This window comes from Aptenodytes patagonicus, chromosome 5 (assembly GCF_965638725.1).
Source record: "Aptenodytes patagonicus chromosome 5, bAptPat1.pri.cur, whole genome shotgun sequence".
Lineage (NCBI taxonomy): Eukaryota > Metazoa > Chordata > Aves > Sphenisciformes > Spheniscidae > Aptenodytes > Aptenodytes patagonicus.
In genome coordinates this window covers 63,460,541-63,479,195 of record NC_134953.1, presented here as the reverse complement: position 1 = coordinate 63,479,195, position 18,655 = coordinate 63,460,541, and the positions used below count along the sequence as shown (strand labels likewise).

Sequence of the window (18,655 nt, the reverse complement as noted above, 5' to 3'; positions counted from 1 at the left end):
CCAGTTATCGTGCAGAGTCAGGGCTTCAGTTGTGTTGCATATTTGAGCTGGCCAAAAGAATATCCAACTTGGGATAGTAAGAAAAGTTTATCTTGACAGCTAGCAAAAGTTTCCTTTCACAGAGCCAGACTTAATTCTATTTTCTACTGCTGCATAGATAGAGAAGTGAAATACAGCTTTGTGTGATACAAGTGAAGTAACATACCGTGAACGTACCATGATAAAAGAAGTGTTAGGAAGTCAGTTTCTCACCAGAACTTAAAAATTAAAAATACAGATCTCACCATTTTATTAAGACGGTCACTGACAGTTTGTAAAAAAAAAAAACAACCCCATTCTAACATACATAAAAGCTTCAGACCAGAAATATCAAGGAATTGAAACAGCATTCCTCCCCCCCCCCCCCCCCCGATACTGCAATATAAACCAGTTTGTTTCATTTAAATTGGTTTAATCTTGAAGTGTAGTCCAATAAGACTGAAGACTAGACACTTAAGGTCCTGAACCAGGTAGTAGAACACTCTCAAGCCTTCTGGATCCCTGCAGTGCACAACAGAAGGAAGCGGAAAAAAAAAGTTACATTGATGTTCTGAGAGCGCAGTTTAAAGAACTAACCTATGAAAAAAAAACAACAAAGCCTATAGGGGAGTCTTTTCAGAGGTCATGTTAGACATCAACAGATTTGTTTCATCCTGCATGGATTGAAAGAACATTCTACAGTCCAAGTCTGCAAATTAAAAGTCTTGACAAAATGTGCATTTTTATGATGAAAGCAAGTAGTAACATCACTGTGGATTTACAAAACACGATATCCAGTCTTTTCAGCTTAGGTGAAATACAGAAGCCTTGGCTCTCCCAGAGATGCTGGTGTGGACAGGCCAATGACAGTTCAGTTCAGACTCTGAATACGCCTAACGGGTTCCTGCAGTAAGGTTAGCTGCTGGGTCAGTTTAAAAATATAGCATGTAATGACACAGTCTAAAAGTGTTCGGTACGTTACTCGGGAACACAGAGCACCTGTGCCCCCAGGAACTGATTTTACTTTGAAACAATATAAAATACAAGTACCTAATAGCCAGCAAGTTCTAATATAGATAGTTACATAAAAACAACAGCAACATAAAAAAAGCAGAGTACATACTTGGATTGATTTACGTCAATGAGTGAACCGATTTTTGACGTGGTAAAGGAGATGTGCTCATCACCGATTACTATTTCAAGCTCCTGAAAAATAAAAGATAGAGGAAGTCAAACTACCACCTTAGTTACAGAAATACTTAAGTACTGAGATGATGGCTTTTCCATTTTTATTACAGAGGTACTGAATGCAGCAGGTCTGTGAGTTGTATTAACTCTCACAACTAAATTGCCACTTAGGCATTGCATAGGTTTTAAAATAATATTTGCTTCCCTCTTGGCTAGAAACAATACTGACGTGAAGAAAAAGTTGTTATGCTTCTAATGAGCTAACATATGAAAATTAAAACAGCAATTAGAAAAGACACTGTACACCAACCTGTCGACCAACTCTGTCAGGAGGAGGCCATAAAGCATCATCTTCTTTTGTGATTTCACTGTCGTCGATTATCCTCTTCAGCTCCTCCATCACGCTCTTATGCACGTAGGCCTACAAACAATAGTCCACCATGAAAAAACAACCCCCAGCGCTACCTAGCACGCTGCCGGGGTTGCTCTACTTGCACAAACCACCACACGAGTGCTTTGCTTTGCCGATTCCCGACACAGCACCCGCTCCAGGCGCAGGCCGGCAGAGCCGCACACCTCCGCCTCCACGCCGGCAGCGGCCCAGCGGCGGCCGGCTCTCCCTTACCTCCTTTCGGATCATGACGTCGTTCTTGTAGTTGCTGTTGTTGGCGTAGCGCAGCTTCCCTGGCGGAGACAGGACGGACGTTAAACCCCCGCCAGGGCAGCGCTCGGCGGGCACCGCTCCGCGGCGGCCCCCGGCCCGGCTCCGCATCCTCCCGGCAGGGGAGGGAGCGGGCTCCGCCCGCCCGCCCGGTCGATCCCGTCCCGCCCGGTCGATCCCGTCCCGCCCCTCACCGTCGGGCCGGAACTCGAACTCGAGGAACTCGTGGCCGAACTTGCCCTTATGCCCCACGTAGTACCGGAGATAGAAGTCGCTCGCCATGGTCCCGCCGCCGCCCCGGCATGCACCGCAGCGGCGCAGACGAAGTGCGTCACGGCGGGCGGGGCGGGGCGGGGCGTGCTCCCCACTCCGATTGATCGGCGGCGCCAACCGCCGCGAGCCGGAGCAGCAACGGCGGCGGTTGCGGCCGCCCCCTGGCGGGCGCTGGTGTCTGCAGCCGGGTCTGTGAGGGCTGGGCTCCCGTTCCCGCTCCCGCTGTCCGCAGCGGGAGGCGGCCCCCGCGGCGGTGGCGGCGGGAGAAGGGCCGGGCCTCAGGCGAAACTCAACCGGGGCGGCCCGGACATGGCCGAGTCCCCTAGCGACGCGAAGCGGTACAGGTGAGGGGCGCCGCCTCACCGACCGCCTTCCCCAGGGCAAAGGCTTGGGCCTTCGGCAGGTGGCTTCCCCGTGGGGTACCTGGAGGCCAGGCTGCTGACACAAAGCTGTTCTCTCGTAGTAATGTTTGACAGAAAAAAATCAGGCTGGTGCTTGATTATCACCTCCCCTTCCCCCACGCCGCAGCTGTGCTGGTGATGGCTTGGGTGCTGTCGCTGTAACACAGAATGGACCGAAGTCCACATGCAAGTATTGACTTGTCAGTCAGGACCACTCGATTCAGTCAGTGCAGGACATACTGCATGCCTTGCCCTAAAACTTGCGAATTTTTTTCTGTGTGGAAAATGAAAACTACTTGTCATTAATAAAGGCTTTCTTGTAATATTTAGGCATAGTAGTAATAAAAGAAAAATGAGGTGCAGCTAGCCTTTTATTATGAGTCCAGACATTAACATTTAGTGTTACTCTCTTAGAATTTGAAGCAGTTTTGTGCCTCCTGCGGACGAAGGCAGTAACCCAGCTGAGCTGTTCCCTGGGCTGGGTTTTGCCCCCACGCATCCAGCGCACCCCTGTGCCTCCTCACTGGTACTGGTTTGTTGAGTAAGCCTCATCACTGGTGGCCTGAAGTTTGCGAGTAAATGGACTGGTGGTAATATCTGCCTTTTTGCTCTTTGGGGAACTGCTGAGGGAAAGGAAATAGCTGGATACTTGCCCTTCTGTAAAATACTCCCTTCTGAAAGAAAAATTTAGAAATAGGGTATCTCTTGTGCTGATCACTAGAAGGGACAGTTTTTATTGAGGACACTGAACGGGGAAGGACATTTTGTAGTGTGGTAGTATTGAAAATGGGTTTTACACTGATGAACCTGATTTCGTTTAGGTGGTGCTGTGTCACATCCCAGGTGTAGGCAGTTAGTGCAGGGCTAATGAAGCTCACTCTGCTTACTTTGGAGTTACAGCAAGGTTATGTCTGGCAATATTATGAACTGAGTGGAAATTGCTGAACTGCTTCCACATCTAATCTGTCCATGGAAATAACATAGTCTTTGGTATGGTATTTTGTAAATTATCAGATAAACCTTTGATCTCAGTTAATTCTGTGTGGAGGAAAGCCCTAGGTGTCCACATCTGGACATAATTCATATGTAAACTGACTAACCTCCCCATTGATAGGTCAGATTTGGCTGTAGTTTGTTTTTCAGGAGCCCCTTATGTTTTGTGATCTAGCTTCCTCTTCTGACTATGTAGGAGCTCTAAGCTTTCACTAGTACAGTCAAAACCAAAAAATGTTGGGATTGATGGTTGATTTCTTTTAACGTAAATTATTGCAGTGAGAGGCAATACAGTAATTTTCTGGAAAAATATGAATGTTTAAATCTAGGCACTCATAAATTAGGGTTAAATAGCTACTTTGGATATATTTTAGGACTTCATTGGATTAAAATAATGGAGCAAAGAAATTGCATCATTGTCTCATTTAACTTAAATTATTATTTGCTTGGACCTAAAGACACTATTCACTGGGCACACACAAAATAAAGAACAATTTATTATAGACTCGCCAAGAGTGAGAGAAGAAAATAAAAAGATAGGTAGAGGGAGGTGAAATATTTAAGGCTCACTCTTGAACAGATAATGGACTCCTAGTGTCATTCACTGTGTGGTAATAGGTCAAGCTCCTTCTCTGCCTAGGTTAGACAGAGTTTCTTATGTTCTTTTCCCAAGGGAATTGGAGGATATTGAGGGACAATGATTAGTAGTCTGGAGAAATCTATTTATGAATAAAGATTGAAAACTAAATATGTACAACTCAGCTAAATGATGAAGTAGAGCACTTCCTCTTAGGTCTAATATGGCAGTACTCATTGCCATTGCATTTGTATTGTGGTTTGATTGTTCTGTATGATGTGTCATGTGACATGCTATGTTGTACTGTGTTTACTCGGAGTAAATTTAATCCTTACCTGTAGTTAGAAGTTAATAGAATGACATCTTCAGAGTTCTGCCAGATGTCATTACAAAAGCGAAGACATCTTTTGAAATTAAAGTTTTTTCTATTAGAAAATCAGAATTATGGTTCATTTTGAAGCAAACTCCACAGAAGCACCTCAGAAGGTGTTAATGAAACAAGACAGAAGTTTGCTGAGCTGAAGATATTCACTAAAGAAACCGTAAAGGGCTTTTTTTTAAGTTTCACTATATGAAGAGAGGTTTAAGAGTGTAAATTTTAAAATAAATGTTAAATCACTTTTCTTGTTGCATTTACATTATGGTTAGGAATACTGGAAATATCAAATCTGGCAGGGTTTGACTGGAAGATCTATTTGACATCAGAACATACGTGAGTCTTTTCTGTTCACAGCTGAGATGCTGTGAGGCAACGTCAGAACTGTAATGGAAAGCTGGCCTGCATGAGGAAGTTAGTGTATGCACTTTGCCTGGATTTATGTCTAGTTTACTTCAGTTTAGCTTCTCATGGTTAAGTGACTGGCACATGTGAAAGATATTCACATACTACACTCACTCCTGTTTAACGAAGACTGATGTTACACTAATTCAATTGAATGACTTTCTGTAAGCCTCATAGACTCCTCTGGTTTACAGCTTCCTAACATTCAGTCTCTTTGGGTACCATAGTCCCCGTAGAGCAGTTATGGTAAGAAAGACCTCAACTTCTGTGAATTAAAAAAAGTTAGTACTTAGCCTGTTCTGCGTATTAGTCCTAAATGTATGCATAAGAGGCTCAGTGTTTTGCAGGAAATGTTGGGAGTCCTTTTTTCCTGTTAAAAGTAAATTGGAGTTGCAGTCTCTCACAGCATTTAAGGATCAAACACTTACATGTCTTTTTATTCCATTTCTTCTTCCTGAGTTTTTCCATGTAAAAAAGATCTAACATGGTTATATTGCCTTATTCTGTTACTGTCTGTCTACTTCTAGCACTTACAGGAGGTTGATGAGGTTCATTGCTGTTCCGTCTATCCAGTAATAAGCACTTTCAATACCGCTCCATGTATGGTGTGAATCTTTGTTTAAATAGTATTCTCCTTTCATAGGAATATTGTCTTGAAACTGATCACTTAATGTAGTTGTAATTCTTTAAAACTAACAGAGTACCAGCTAGCAAAGCCCTCTGATGCAAACAGTTGGGAGCTACCACTAGGAAGCCTTGCTAGACCTGGGCATCTGATGAGAAAGTTTTTTCTGGGGGGAGTTCTGTCTAAATGACTGGGACAAAGTCATGCCTGTCCTGCTTGGCTTAGTAGCTTGGGCTATTGAATCAAAGGTCCCCATATCTTTCCCGTCACAATAAACCTACCTGTCTATCATTCTGTCACTTATGGCACCTTTCTGGTAAAATTTTTGAGTTTTTCTCCAGTCCTCTCACAATTTAACTGGCATAGATAGTCTCCAAAGTGTATTCATTCAAGAAAAGAGTGTTCTTTTGGAATCTCAAAGGGCTGTTTATAATTAAAATAGGTGGTTAAAAATTACTGATTTCTTGGCCATAGTTTCCTGGGTTTAGGCAGACTTTTGGTAGCAGCTATATGAATGTGAAAAGGGATTCATTATTTTTCATGTCTTTGGGCTTGAATATTCACAGTTGCATTCTGCATTCTTTATGAATTTCCATTTTATAAAATATTTAAAGTTGGCCCTTCAGTAGAAGAGTCCTACTGACGCAGAAATAGCTAACCAATTGCTTTCTTAACATTTACAGAAAGTGCAAAGAAATTAAAACATGAGCTTAAAAAAAGTAACATTCATGTTTATACCAGATTGAAGGATTTTTGGCAGAACTATTACCCTGCTTATCATATGAACTTGGTTGTCCAATTGAAAGGTAATACCAAGTATAAACTTTGTATGATCCTCTTAAGTACTGTCCGGTTTGACTTCAAGTTCAGAGGTTTTTTTGTGAGAGAATGACTCTACTGTAACATATTTTATGATGAATGCATGTTATGGGTGAGATATGTTTTTTGCTGTGTGTGTATTAGTTTTTTGTCTTGTTAAAATAAATGCAATGTTTGATGGCATTACAATAGATAGCGTATTGCTACCACAGTGGTGTTTGGGTTATCTTGACACATTTAGAATCAAAAGGCATGCCACGCTTGAGTGCATTGGCTTAAGGTTGTATCTGTGAAGGACAGAAATGTGTAGATTGTAGTTCTTTTCATTCTGCTTAAAAGCATATACAAACAGTAATTGTTCTGTGTCTGAAGAAAATCTCTCTATAAATACACATTGTTAGCATTACTATTTTAGATATGATAGAAGGACTGTAATATAACAATGTGGATATCAAATCTTGATACTGATACTGATTTATAAGGTTTTGGGGTTGGTTTTTTTTGTTGTTTTAAGAAGAGCAAAATTTACATGATTTTTACTTCTGACCTATGGGGAGCAGGTATCTATGGGACTTGGCGAAAAGGGAGAAAACAGATAAACATGCTCTGAATATTTCTATTTGTTTGTTGGGTTGTTTTTTTTTTCCACATGTCAGTGAAAGCTGGCAGAAAGCTTTAATAAATCAACCTACTTTGGATCCCTAATTTAACTTATTTTTAAGGTTGCAAGATTTATGAATTGTTTGTATTTTCCTGAAAACCTGCTCATGCTATTGAAGTAGTTGCATTTCTGCTATTTTTTTTTCTTCATTAGAAACGTTGAACACTTTGGAGAATTGGGTGACAGAATTTTTTTCCACAGATTCCAAATAAGTCAGGTTCTTTTCTGATATTTTTCATGTCTGTAAGTTGTGAAACTATTTTCTAAACATGCAGAATTTTATGCAATTGCTTTTCCTTGTATCTACAGAGACTTTAATTCTTACTGATTCCCTTATCAAAGAAAGTACTTTCACTGACTAAATTAAGACAATATAATCTTTGGAAGTTAATAAATTCATAAAATGTTTCTTTAAAATGTATTTGATAGCACTTAACGTGTTCCATGGTGTGGATCTTGACTTTACATGTTGTCGTGGTTTAACCTCAGTCGGCAACTAAGCACCACGCAGCTGCTCGGTCACTCCCCCCCACCTGGTGGGATGGGGGAGAGAATTGGAAGAGCACAAGTGAGAAAAACTCGTGGGTTGAGATAAGAACAGTTTAATAATTGAAATAAAATGATAATAATAATAATATGATAGTAATAATAATACACAAAGCAAGTGATGCACAGTGCAATTGCTCACCACCTGCCGACCGATGCCCAGCCAGTCCCCGAGCAGCGGCCCCCCCGGCCAGTTTTCCCCAGTTTATGTACTGAGCATGACGTCACATGGTATGGAATGTCCCTTTGGCCAGTTTGGCTGTGCCCCCTCCCAGCTTCTTGTGCACCTCCAGCCTTCTCAGTCGGTAGAGCATGGGAAGCTGAAAAGTCCTTGACTAGTGTAAGCATTACCTAGCAACAACTAAAACATCGGTGTGTTATCAACTTTGTTCTCATCCTAAATCCAAAACACTGTACCAGCTACTAGGAAGGAAATTAACTCTATCCCTGCCGAAACCAGGACAATATCCACCCCTTATTCTATACCATCTGCGTCATGCTCAAGTCTCATATTTTCCAGTACATTTTCATTAATCACCACCCCCCTTTCTTTTTTTTTTTTTAATATATATATACACACACACACACACAGAGATATCATTCCCTTCGTCTGTGGGCCATCCCTCTAAAACTTTCGGTGAGTTCATTTAGTCCATGACTTCGGGCTCCATCTGTCATCATAATCTTCCAGGGCAGGAAAAATGGAGATGGTATGTGGTGTTGGATTGTTTCATGTTGAAGTCAGTTCTGGTACCATCATCACTGTGCTTTGCTTGGTTTCATTGAAGTTATTCTTCATTAGTCTGGGTGATTCTTATTGTAATAACATTAGTATGGCATATAATATTATTAGTATTATTAGTATATCTGTGTATTATAACTATTATAACTATAATTAGTACTTAACATCACATAATTCAGATCATTGGCTATTGTCACCCAAAATCAAATCCCCTTGAGGTACACATCTGACTTCCCCATCCTTCTGCATTATCCACCACGTGCACCCAGGTCCTTGAGCAAAAGCAATCCCACGGATGGGTTTGCCTTTGCCCGAGGCAGGAATAACCCAAACTGTTTTCCCCAACATATTTTTTATGTGCACTACAGGGACTTTATTCCCATCTACAGTACGTAAAAGTTCTGACTGGGCAGGGCCAGCTTCATTGGCAGATCCCCTCGTGTTGACTAACCAGGGGGCCTTTGCTAAATGTGTGTCCCAATGCTTGAATGTCCCGCCACCCATTGCTCTCAGCGTAGTCTTTAACAGTCCATTGTATCGTTCAATTTTCCCAGAGGCTGGTGCATGATGGGGGATGTGATACACCCACTCAATGCCGTGCTCTTTGGCCCAGGTGTCTATGAGGTTGTTTCGGAAATGAGTCCCGTTGTCTGACTCAATTCTTTCTGGGGTGCCATGTCACCATAGGACTTGCTTTTCAAGGCCCAGGATAGTGTTCTGGGCGGTGGCATGGGGCACGGGATATGTTTCCAGCCATCTGGTGGTTGCCTCCACCATTGTAAGCACGTGGCGCTTGCCGGGTTTGTGGGAGTGTGATATAATCGATCTGCCAGGCCTCCCCATATTTATATTTCAGCCATTGTCCTCCATACCAAAGAGGCTTTAACCGCTTGGCTTGCTTGATTGCAGCGCATGTTTCACATTCATGGATAACCTGCGCAATAGTGTCCATGGTCAAGTCCACCCCTCGATCACGAGCCCATCTGTATGTTGCATCTCTTCCTTGGTGTGACCTGAGGTGTCATGGGCCCACCGAGCTATAAATAATTCACCCTTATGTTGCCAGTCCAGATCCACCTGAGCCACTTCAATCTTAGCAGCCTGATCCACCTGCTGGTTGTTTTGATGTTCTTCAGTGGCCCGACTCTTGGGTACGTGAGCATCTACGTGACGGACTTTTACAACCAGGTTCTCCACCCGGGCAGCAATATCTTGCCACAATGCGGCAGCCCAGACGGGTTTGCCTCTGCGCTGCCAGTTGTTCTGCTTCCATTGCTGCAACCACCCCCACAGGGCATTTGCCACCATCCATGAGTCAGTATAGAGACAGAGCACTGGCCACTTTTCTCAGTCAGCAATGTCTAAAGCCAGCTGGGTGGCCTTTACTTCTGCAAATTAGCTCGATTCACCTTCTCCTTCAGCAGTTTCTACAACTTGTCGCATAGGACTCCATACAGCAGCTTTCCACCTCCAATGCTTTCCCACAAGACGACAGGACCCATCAGTGAACAGGGCATATTGCTTCTCATTTTCTGGTAGTTCATTATACATTGGGGCCTCCTCAGCATGCGTTACCTCCTCCTCTGGCGATATTCCAAAATCTTTGCCCTCTGGCCAATCCATGATCACTTCAAGGATTCCTGGGCGACTGGGGTTTCCTATTTGAGCCCGTTGTGTGATCAGTGTGACCCACTTACTCCACGTAGCATCAGTTGCATGATGTGTAGCAGGGACCCTCCCTCTGAACATCCAGCCTAGCACCGGCAGTCGGGGTGCCAGGAGGAGCTGTGCTTCAGTGCCGATCACTTCTGAAGCAGCTCGAACCCCTTCATATGGTGCCAATATCTCTTTTTCAGTTGGAGTATAGTGGGCCTCGATCCTCTGTATCCCTGACTCCAAAACCCTAGGGGTCGACCTCGAGTGTCCCCTGGTGCTTTCTGCCAGAGCCTCCAGGTAGGGCCATTCTCCCCGGCTGCGGTGTAGAGCACATTTTTTATATCTCGTCCTACCTGGACTGGCCCCAGGGCTACTGCGTGAACTCTCTCCTCTTTAATTTGTTCAAAAGCTTGTCGTTGCTCAGGGCCCCATTTAAAATCATTCTTCTTCCGGGTCACTTGATAGAGAGGGCTTACAATCAGACTGTAATTTGGAATATGCATTCTCCAAAAACCCACAATGCCTAAGAAAGCTTGTGTTTCCTTTTTGCTAGTTGGTGGGGACATGGCTGTTATTTTCTTGGATCCCATCCATTGGGATCTGACGATGTCCATCTCATCATTTTATTCCTAAAAACTGGATCTCCTGTGCAGGTCCCTTGACCTTACTTTGTTTTATGGCAAAACCGGCCTTCAGCAGGATTTGGACTATTTCCTTCCCTTTTTCAAAAACTTCTCCTGCTGTGTTGCCCCACACGATGACGTCATCAATGTACTGCAGGTGTTCTGGAGCTCCACCCTGTTCCAGTGCAGTCTGGATCAGTCCATGGCAAATGGTAGGGCTGTGTTTCCACCCCTGGGGCAGTCGGTTCCAGGTGTACTGAACACCCCTCCAAGTGAAAGCAAACTGTGGCCTGCACTCTGCTGCCAATGGGATTGAGAAAAATGCATTAGCGATATCAGTTGTGGCATACCACTTGGCTGCCTTTGACTCCAATTCATATTGAAGTTCTCACATGTCCGACACAGCAGCACTTAGCGGTGGCGTGACTTCATTTAGGCCACAATAGTCTACTGTCAGTCTCCACTCTCCATTAGACTTTTACACTGGCCATATGGGACTGTTAAAGGGTGAACAAGTCTTCCTGATCACTCCTTGGCTCTCCAGTCGATGAATCAGCTCATGAATGGGAATCAGGGAGTCTCGGTTGGTGTGATATTGCCGCCGGTGCACCGTGGTGGTAGCGATTGGCACTTGTTGGTCTTCCACCTTCAGCAACCCCAAAACAGAGGGGTCCTCCGAGAGACCAGGCAAGGTGGACAGCTGTTTAATTTCCTCCATCTCCAAGGCAGCTATACCAAAAGCCCACCAGCACCCTTTTGGGTCCTTGAAATACCCTCTCCTGAGGTAGTCTATGCTAAGGATGCACGGAGCCTCTGGGCCAGTCACAATGGGGTGCTTCTGCCACTCATTCCCAGCTAGGCTCACTTCGGCTTCCAATACAGTTAGCTGTTGGGACCCCCACCGTCACCCCAGAAATACAGATGGGTTCTGCCCCTATATAGCTTGATGGCATTAGGGTACACTGTGCACCGGTGTCCACTAGAGCCTTATACTCCTGTGGGTCTGATGTGCCAGGCCATCGAAGCCACACAGTCCAGTAAACCTGGTTGTCCCTTTCCTCCCCCTGGCTGGAGGCAGGGCCCCTCTGATCCTCATCACAGTACTTGTTTCTCATTTCTTGTACGTACGAGTCAGAAGTTTCTTCATTAAGATCAGGAGTAAGATCAGCCCTTCTACTCTCTCTGGGGAACTGCCCGCTGGAAACTGGAGCAGCAATTTTCCTGGAAGAACCTCTTTCTGTGATTGTTTTCCCTTGCAATTCACGTACCCGTGCCCCTAGGGCTGCGGTAGGTTTCCCATCCCACTTTCTCATGTCCTCTCCGTGGTCACGCAGGTAAAACCATAGGGTGCCCCATGGTGTGTACCCTTTATATTCTCTCTCTTGAGCAAAAGAACGCTTACTTCTAATAGCCAAGATACTGGTCCGTACAGGTGAGGAGTAGGACCTATCCTCTCTGAGTTGCTGGATCTGCCGGGACAGCTTTTCAGACAGTTTCTCCACAGCCGAGACGAGGGAGGAAGAGAGACTTTCTTCATATTGCCGGAGTTGACCAGCCAATTCATCCCCTGTTTGTTCCCCTCCATCTTTCCAGGTCATCACTGCCAATGAATTGGTGTATGACGATGGTGAGCTCCTTATAAGCTTCTGCCACATGGGTCGTGTGCACTTGACTTCGTCTGGATCTTTGGATGATATTCTTAAATTACTTACCAACTTTAGACAAAACCAAAACAATATTCCCAAGAAGTATTAATAGAAGTATCTTAACTACCCAAGGATGTTCAAAATACTGAAAAGTTACTGTAATTAAGGAGGAAACATCATAGAAGAAGGTAGTGACACTGCCATTCTGTATTTCCTCCGTAAAAAAACTCTCAGAAAAGTTACTGCAATTGCTAGTTGTCTCCACGAAATGGTCTCCGTGGTACATTAACGGCTTCATTGCGAAACTTACATACCACACTAAGGTCAAGGTCAATGTTCTAAAAACAAACGTCACAAGCGAGACATCACTAATCACTGCAGACCACAGCAAACTGCAAAAACCAACACCAATCTTTAACATGTGCAGCAAAGAAAGGAGCATGATGCAGATTATACAAATCAATATCGAGAACAGAGAAACCAACATTGTGACCCACAACTACTAACAGATATAAGTTCCTTAATACACTCCGGTTAATCTGTTATTATCTCAAACCCTTTGAGCCCCACGTTGGGCGCCAAAAAAGGACTGTCGTGGTTTAATTTCAGTCGGCAACTAAGCACCACGCAGCTGCTCGGTCACTCCCCCCCACCCGGTGGGATGGGGGAGAGAATTGGAAGAGCACAAGTGAGAAAAACTCGTGGGTTGAGATAAGAACAGTTTAATAATTGAAATAAAATGATAATAATATGATAGTAATAATAATACACAAAGCAAGTGATGCACAGTGCAATTGCTCACCACCTGCCGACCGATGCCCAGCCAGTCCCCGAGCAGTGGCCCCCCCCGCCAGCTTTCCCCAGTTGATGTACTGAGCATGACGTCACATGGTATGGAATGTCCCTTTGGCCAGTTTGGGTCAGCTGTCCTGGCTGTGCCCCCTCCCAGCTTCTTGTGCACCTCCAGCCTTCTCAGTCGGTAGAGCATGGGAAGCTGAAAAGTCCTTGACTAGTGTAAGCATTACCTAGCAACAACTAAAACATCGGTGCATTATCAACTTTGTTCTCATCCTAAATCTAAAACACAGCACTGTACCAGCTACTAGGAAGGAAATTAACTCTATCCCTGCCGAAACCAGGACACACGTGGATCCCTGTTACACCTGTGTTACTTCTTTAGTTGCTGGGAAGAGAATTATATTCTAGTTTTGAAGAATGTTAATTTGTATGCCTCTGCATTCTGTGAAAGATAATTAGTATCAAAATATAACTGATTCGGCATTCTGTTGTGGCCGTTAGAGACAAACTGACTGTGGGTTTCTACGTTAATACTAAGCTATGCATGGTAATATGCTATTTAGAAAAGACATCCCTTTTTGTATCTTGAAACTGCGATACAGATAAGTTTTATCTACTTGGTTAAAAATATAGCTCTGTAAGAAGTAATATCTACTGTTTCGGTGCCAAGTAAAATTACCTTATTGCTCTCTAAGTTAAGGTTTTTCTCTGCTGTGCTATGCCTCTGTTGCCAGCTATTGATTGAAAGACATTCTTTGCAAACGCACATCCTTGCTTACAAGACAATACTCTCTGAAGATGACTAAGTAAACAAAAATGCAGTGTATTGACATCCGTATTAGAAGAAAAAAATCCTAAGCCTAGCATGGAGTCAGATGTGTAAATGAGTGTCTAAAAAGGAGAAAGATTAACGGAAATTAATAGAAAACAGGACTGAAAGGGACTGTCATAGTTGCCACGTTCATCCCTCTGTCCTCAGACAAGATCAGCTCTCTCTCGTGTGAATCTTTTTGTGAATTTTAATGAAGCTTTTTGATTTTGATTGATTTTCGTTCTCTGCTTTTTCTATAGGTTGTTTTTGTAGCAAATGGAAGTTTATAATGTAATTTACTTTCTCATTCGAAAAGTCAGCCCCCATATGAATGTGTTCGGTTCTAACCTGTTTGGGTTGGCGATGCTAGAAGTTGGTGTGTAGTCCGGTGTATTAGAACTGCTATCCTTGAAGAGTAACAGGGCTGCAGTACAGATAGATCCACCTCAATATAGTTTATTTCCACAAATAATTTAAGAAAATAAATATTACTTATTTAAATTTTTTTTTTTTTTCACAGTAGAACTGTGGCTTCAACTTACACAGACTATTGTTTGCTCTTATTTAAAAATAGATGTGTGTTAGTTCTCACTTCAAAATTTTACAGAGATATTTACGAGGGCTAACATGGGTAAGCTTGTCTCCTGTGTTTCTGCATACTTTTAAATTGGTTTTGCATTTCATTTTTTCTCATGCTTGTCATCTCCTCTAAACAACTCATGTTTTTCCAACATCTTTGATTCCGATATATAGTTCTTTCCTTTTCCCTTATTCTATAAAGAAGGAAACTCGTCTAGTAGATCAGGAGATCAAAACTTAAGGCTTCATTAGCAAAAAGGTAGAGACCTCTGGCATGTCCTGTCTTCTCACAAGAAACTGCCAGGCCTTGCTTGTCCCCTGCATGCATCAGATTTTCCAATCTCTACAGCCATTTGAAAACTTATGTCAAGAAAAATACATTGCTTTCCTCATGCATAGATAATTGTACCTTCGAGCAGTCTTTGATCTGGTGGATGCAAAAGTACCATCCATTTCCAGTGCAATCCTTATTTGTAAAACCTTTGTATAATTTTCAGGGATCCCTAGCAACAAGCAGGCAAACCCTCAGCTTTCAAGACAGCCCTTGCAGATAGACTTTATGTGCAGGTGATGTGCTGAATTCATTCAGGGTTGCCATGGCAACCTTGTTCTTCTTTATCCAGAAAAAGACTTCTTGATCAGTAAACGTCCCCTTTCACAGTACCCTGTGACTTTTGTTCAGGGTCACTCATAGCTATTAGAAGCAATAAATAGGCAGGCCCTGAAATTAGCAGTGCTATAGGCCCTCTTGTGCATCTTTGCTCACTAATACTCTTTATCCTTCATCTGTACGTATACCAGTAGTTATTCCCTCCACCTTCTCTATGTTTTTTTGGCAAAAGCCTGTCCCTTCCATACTGCATGGGGGCATATAATTTCAGATTCTGGGTTTTGAGCACTATTATTTTATAGCTAGGAGATACAATTCTCAGTCCTGCTGTTCTCCTGTCCACTTTCCCTGATCTCAAAGAGTTCTTGGTCATCTTTTCCAAGAGTCTATTTTGTTGTGCATAACTGCTCTCCTGCCCCTAGGAGCCATCAGATTGGTTCTGTTTCATGTCACTGGCAATTTTTCAGTGATAAAAAAGAAAACAGGAGGATGGAAACCCAAACCGAGATGAAAATGATGATATTGACTGTAATAAACTAATCCCCTTCCAGAAGTGAGGAAGTTATTTCTCTGCATGTAGATCTCATAATAAAGTGATTTGACTCTCTCTCAGAAAATTATTCTTGATTTCTGGTCAGTCAGGATTACTGTGACTGTAAGTCTATCCCGAATGGTGCGTAAGCAGTACCTTATTGACAACGGTTTAACGGAGGGGTGGATGGCAGCTTAATGAATGAATGTATATATTTTTATATATTTCCACATATGCAAGTGCGTATGCATGTGGTTTTTTCTACGTAAAATAAAATATCTTGCCCACAGATGGCTTTTGGGATTAAAAGGATTGGCAATAATAACACATTTCTATTTTCAATTAATAAACCTATTTTGCAGTTATCCCAGTCTGCAACATCCATCTGTTGAACATTACTTGGGCACTGCCCCCACAAGAGAAAAATGACAGGTAAAATGATGTTTAGATTATCATTACATTAATTATATAATTATCATTAATTTACATTATATTTTGATTTCATGCTGTTTATAAAACTGTTTGAGTAGAGAATCCAGTAAATGATCAAGACCTCATCTTGTGGTAATACCACAGAAAAAGATAATTTCAGGAAATATATTTTGTGCTTCTGATTCTTCGAGAATAGCATACAAAATGGTATCAGTGTTAGGTACAATATCTCAGTGTTGACATAATAGATATAAAATCACATAAACATATCTCACTTTTAATGATCTTCATTGAACTGACACTTGTGTGTTGTAGGATCCTGAGGAGATACAGGGCTGGTTTGGATGGCCAGTCATATCCCAGCCTTCATTGCTTTTGGCCTCTGGGCCCCTAGCCCAAATATCCACTCCAATTTCAGCACCAGCCTTTGTGGCTTGCTAGCCTGTGTGGTCTTTGACCCAACTTTGAGGGAGATGTTACAGATCTCTGATGGTACCTACAGATGCTCCTGTGTTGAGGTTAGGAAAGATGTGCATGTTTTCTCCTCTATGGTGACACAAAACTCTGATTTAGGAAGAACAGAAGAGCTTAAATGCTTGCCTAATCACTTTGCATCCTGCAGTGGAATAGGAAAGGTCAGGCAATAACTTACGTTCAAAAAGAAGACTTCAGTAGAATGGATTTGGTTTATTTAATAGTAAAGAAAAGGTCATGTCTTTTGTTCTTTTATTCTCACATAAATTGATTTTGTAAAGTTGTAGTTGGTTTATCACCATTTGTGTTCTATAGCTTTGTTATTTCAGTACTGGAGAAAAGGTCATCTTCTTAGTGGGTACCTGATATTCCATGGTCCATTAAAACTGCATTATTTCTGCTGAAGCTCAAATTCTTTTTTTTCTTGCATTTTTTTTTCTTTTCTTTTTTTTTCCCTAACTTCACCTATCCCAAGTCAACCCAGCTCCAACTGGGTACTTTGTCATGCAGTCTAGTATATCATCAGAGGTGCCTGCATATGATTATATCTTTGTTTTATTTGGGTTATAGAAGCTTGAATGTCTTGGCTGTGCTAGCCTGATATGCCATTTAGATTAACGTAGATTTTTTTCATGTTTTGTTCACTGTGCAAGAGCTCGAAGAGATTCCCACTCTAGTATCTTTCCTTAGGGGAGTGAATTGCATTATCTGTCTCAAAATGAAGTGTTAATAGAAGACAGTGACCAAGTATTGGCATTCTTGTTTCATTGACCTCTGACTTCTCAACATGAAGGTGCTCCAAGAACTGAAAGCCTTTCTAACAACTCAATCTATTTCTTCTTTTTTTTTTTTTTAAAATAAAACCCCCCTGATTTCTAGTAGAGATCTAACTAAGAAAATATGAGGGTTAAACCACAACAGCATCTCAGGAGTGAAAACATCTGGGAGGAAGGAACCACTTTGGGGCTTGCAAGACTGGTAGTAGTTAAACAAAACCAAACCAAAAAAAGTCGGAAACCCCAACCCAAAACCTTGCAACCCTTCCATCTCCTCAAAACTTTATATTTTCTCTGTATACTCAGAAAATACTACCTGGAATCACAGAGACACAATACAAAATAAAACTATATTACCATTATTAGTATAATGATATTCTGTAGGATGACACTTTAGTTCTTATTGAGAAGCTTTTTGATGTAGCATTTATATACTGTAAGAGGATTTTTTGTTATTGTTTTAGAGGCCTTTTTATTGCTTTTGACATAAAGGGGTAATACTAGCATCTATAAAGATAATGGAAACAGATAAAGACATTATGCCAGTCTTGAGCAATTTACAACTGAATAAACATTAAATCTTTTTTCACCAGAAGGGTGGCTTTTGTGACTACAATTCCAAGTTCTCTTTAGTTTTAAATGTAGTTCAAAGTACACAAGTTGGTGAAAAAACAGAACAGTCTGGAGGAAAAGTATTTGCATACTGGAATTGAAGCTGACAGTGTTTCTGCAGTTCCCTTCCCTTCCCTTCCCTTCCCTTCCCTTCCCTTCCCTTCCCTTCCCTTCCCTTCCCTTCCCTTCCCTTCCCTTCCCTTCCCTTCCCTTCCCTTCCCTTCCCTTCCCTTCCCTTCCCTTCCTTTGCTTTCCCTTTCCCTTTCCCTTTCCCTTTCCCTTTCCCTTTCCCTTTCCCTTTCCCTTTCCCTTTCCCTTTCCCTTTCCCTTTCCCTTTCCCTTTCCCTTTCCCTCCTCCCCGCCTCCCCCCCCAGCTTATGTACATTTCCACCTGATTTCTTCACAGGTCTGCAGAGAGGTAAGAATCTCTCTCTCTAATCTGCCTTGCAGACCAAGACAGAAAATTAAGTCTTTGATAAAGTAATACCAATTAAAATCTCCAGTGCAGGTTAAAATAAAGACTTCCTTCCTTTCATTTAATTTTCTCTATCTCAGTAGTTATCTTTTGAGGAGGTAGGAGATGGCATATTTTTTCAGGAGAAAGGAAATGCATACTAGGTGTTAGTGCAGCTGGCTCAATACGAAAGTAACTTATAACCCTTAAGGTAATCAGAATAATCTGCTAGAACAGAAAGTTATCAAAGCCTCTGCTGAAATGGGCCATCAACCGTGGGCAGCACATTCAACAAACTGAGAGATCTCTAGTGTGTAGCCGTGGAAGAAACTGATACAGAGCAGCAGTAAAGTGTGTGTACATTACA

The 18,655-nt window shown here is 42.4% G+C and overlaps 1 protein-coding gene across 1 annotated transcript; it reads right to left on the bottom strand.

The window, feature by feature from the left end:
* Positions 1 to 265: 265 nt before the first annotated feature.
* MAGOH (mago homolog, exon junction complex subunit) lies at positions 266 to 2,190 on the bottom strand. Its single transcript, XM_076340180.1, has 5 exons — positions 2,062 to 2,190; positions 1,832 to 1,890; positions 1,517 to 1,627; positions 1,142 to 1,224; positions 266 to 540 (listed from the first exon to the last, which is right to left on the bottom strand). Exons 1-5 carry the CDS (start codon positions 2,147 to 2,149, stop codon positions 441 to 443), a joined length of 441 nt encoding a protein of 146 aa, XP_076196295.1. The 5' UTR covers positions 2,150 to 2,190; the 3' UTR covers positions 266 to 440.
* Positions 2,191 to 18,655: the final 16,465 nt, after the last annotated feature.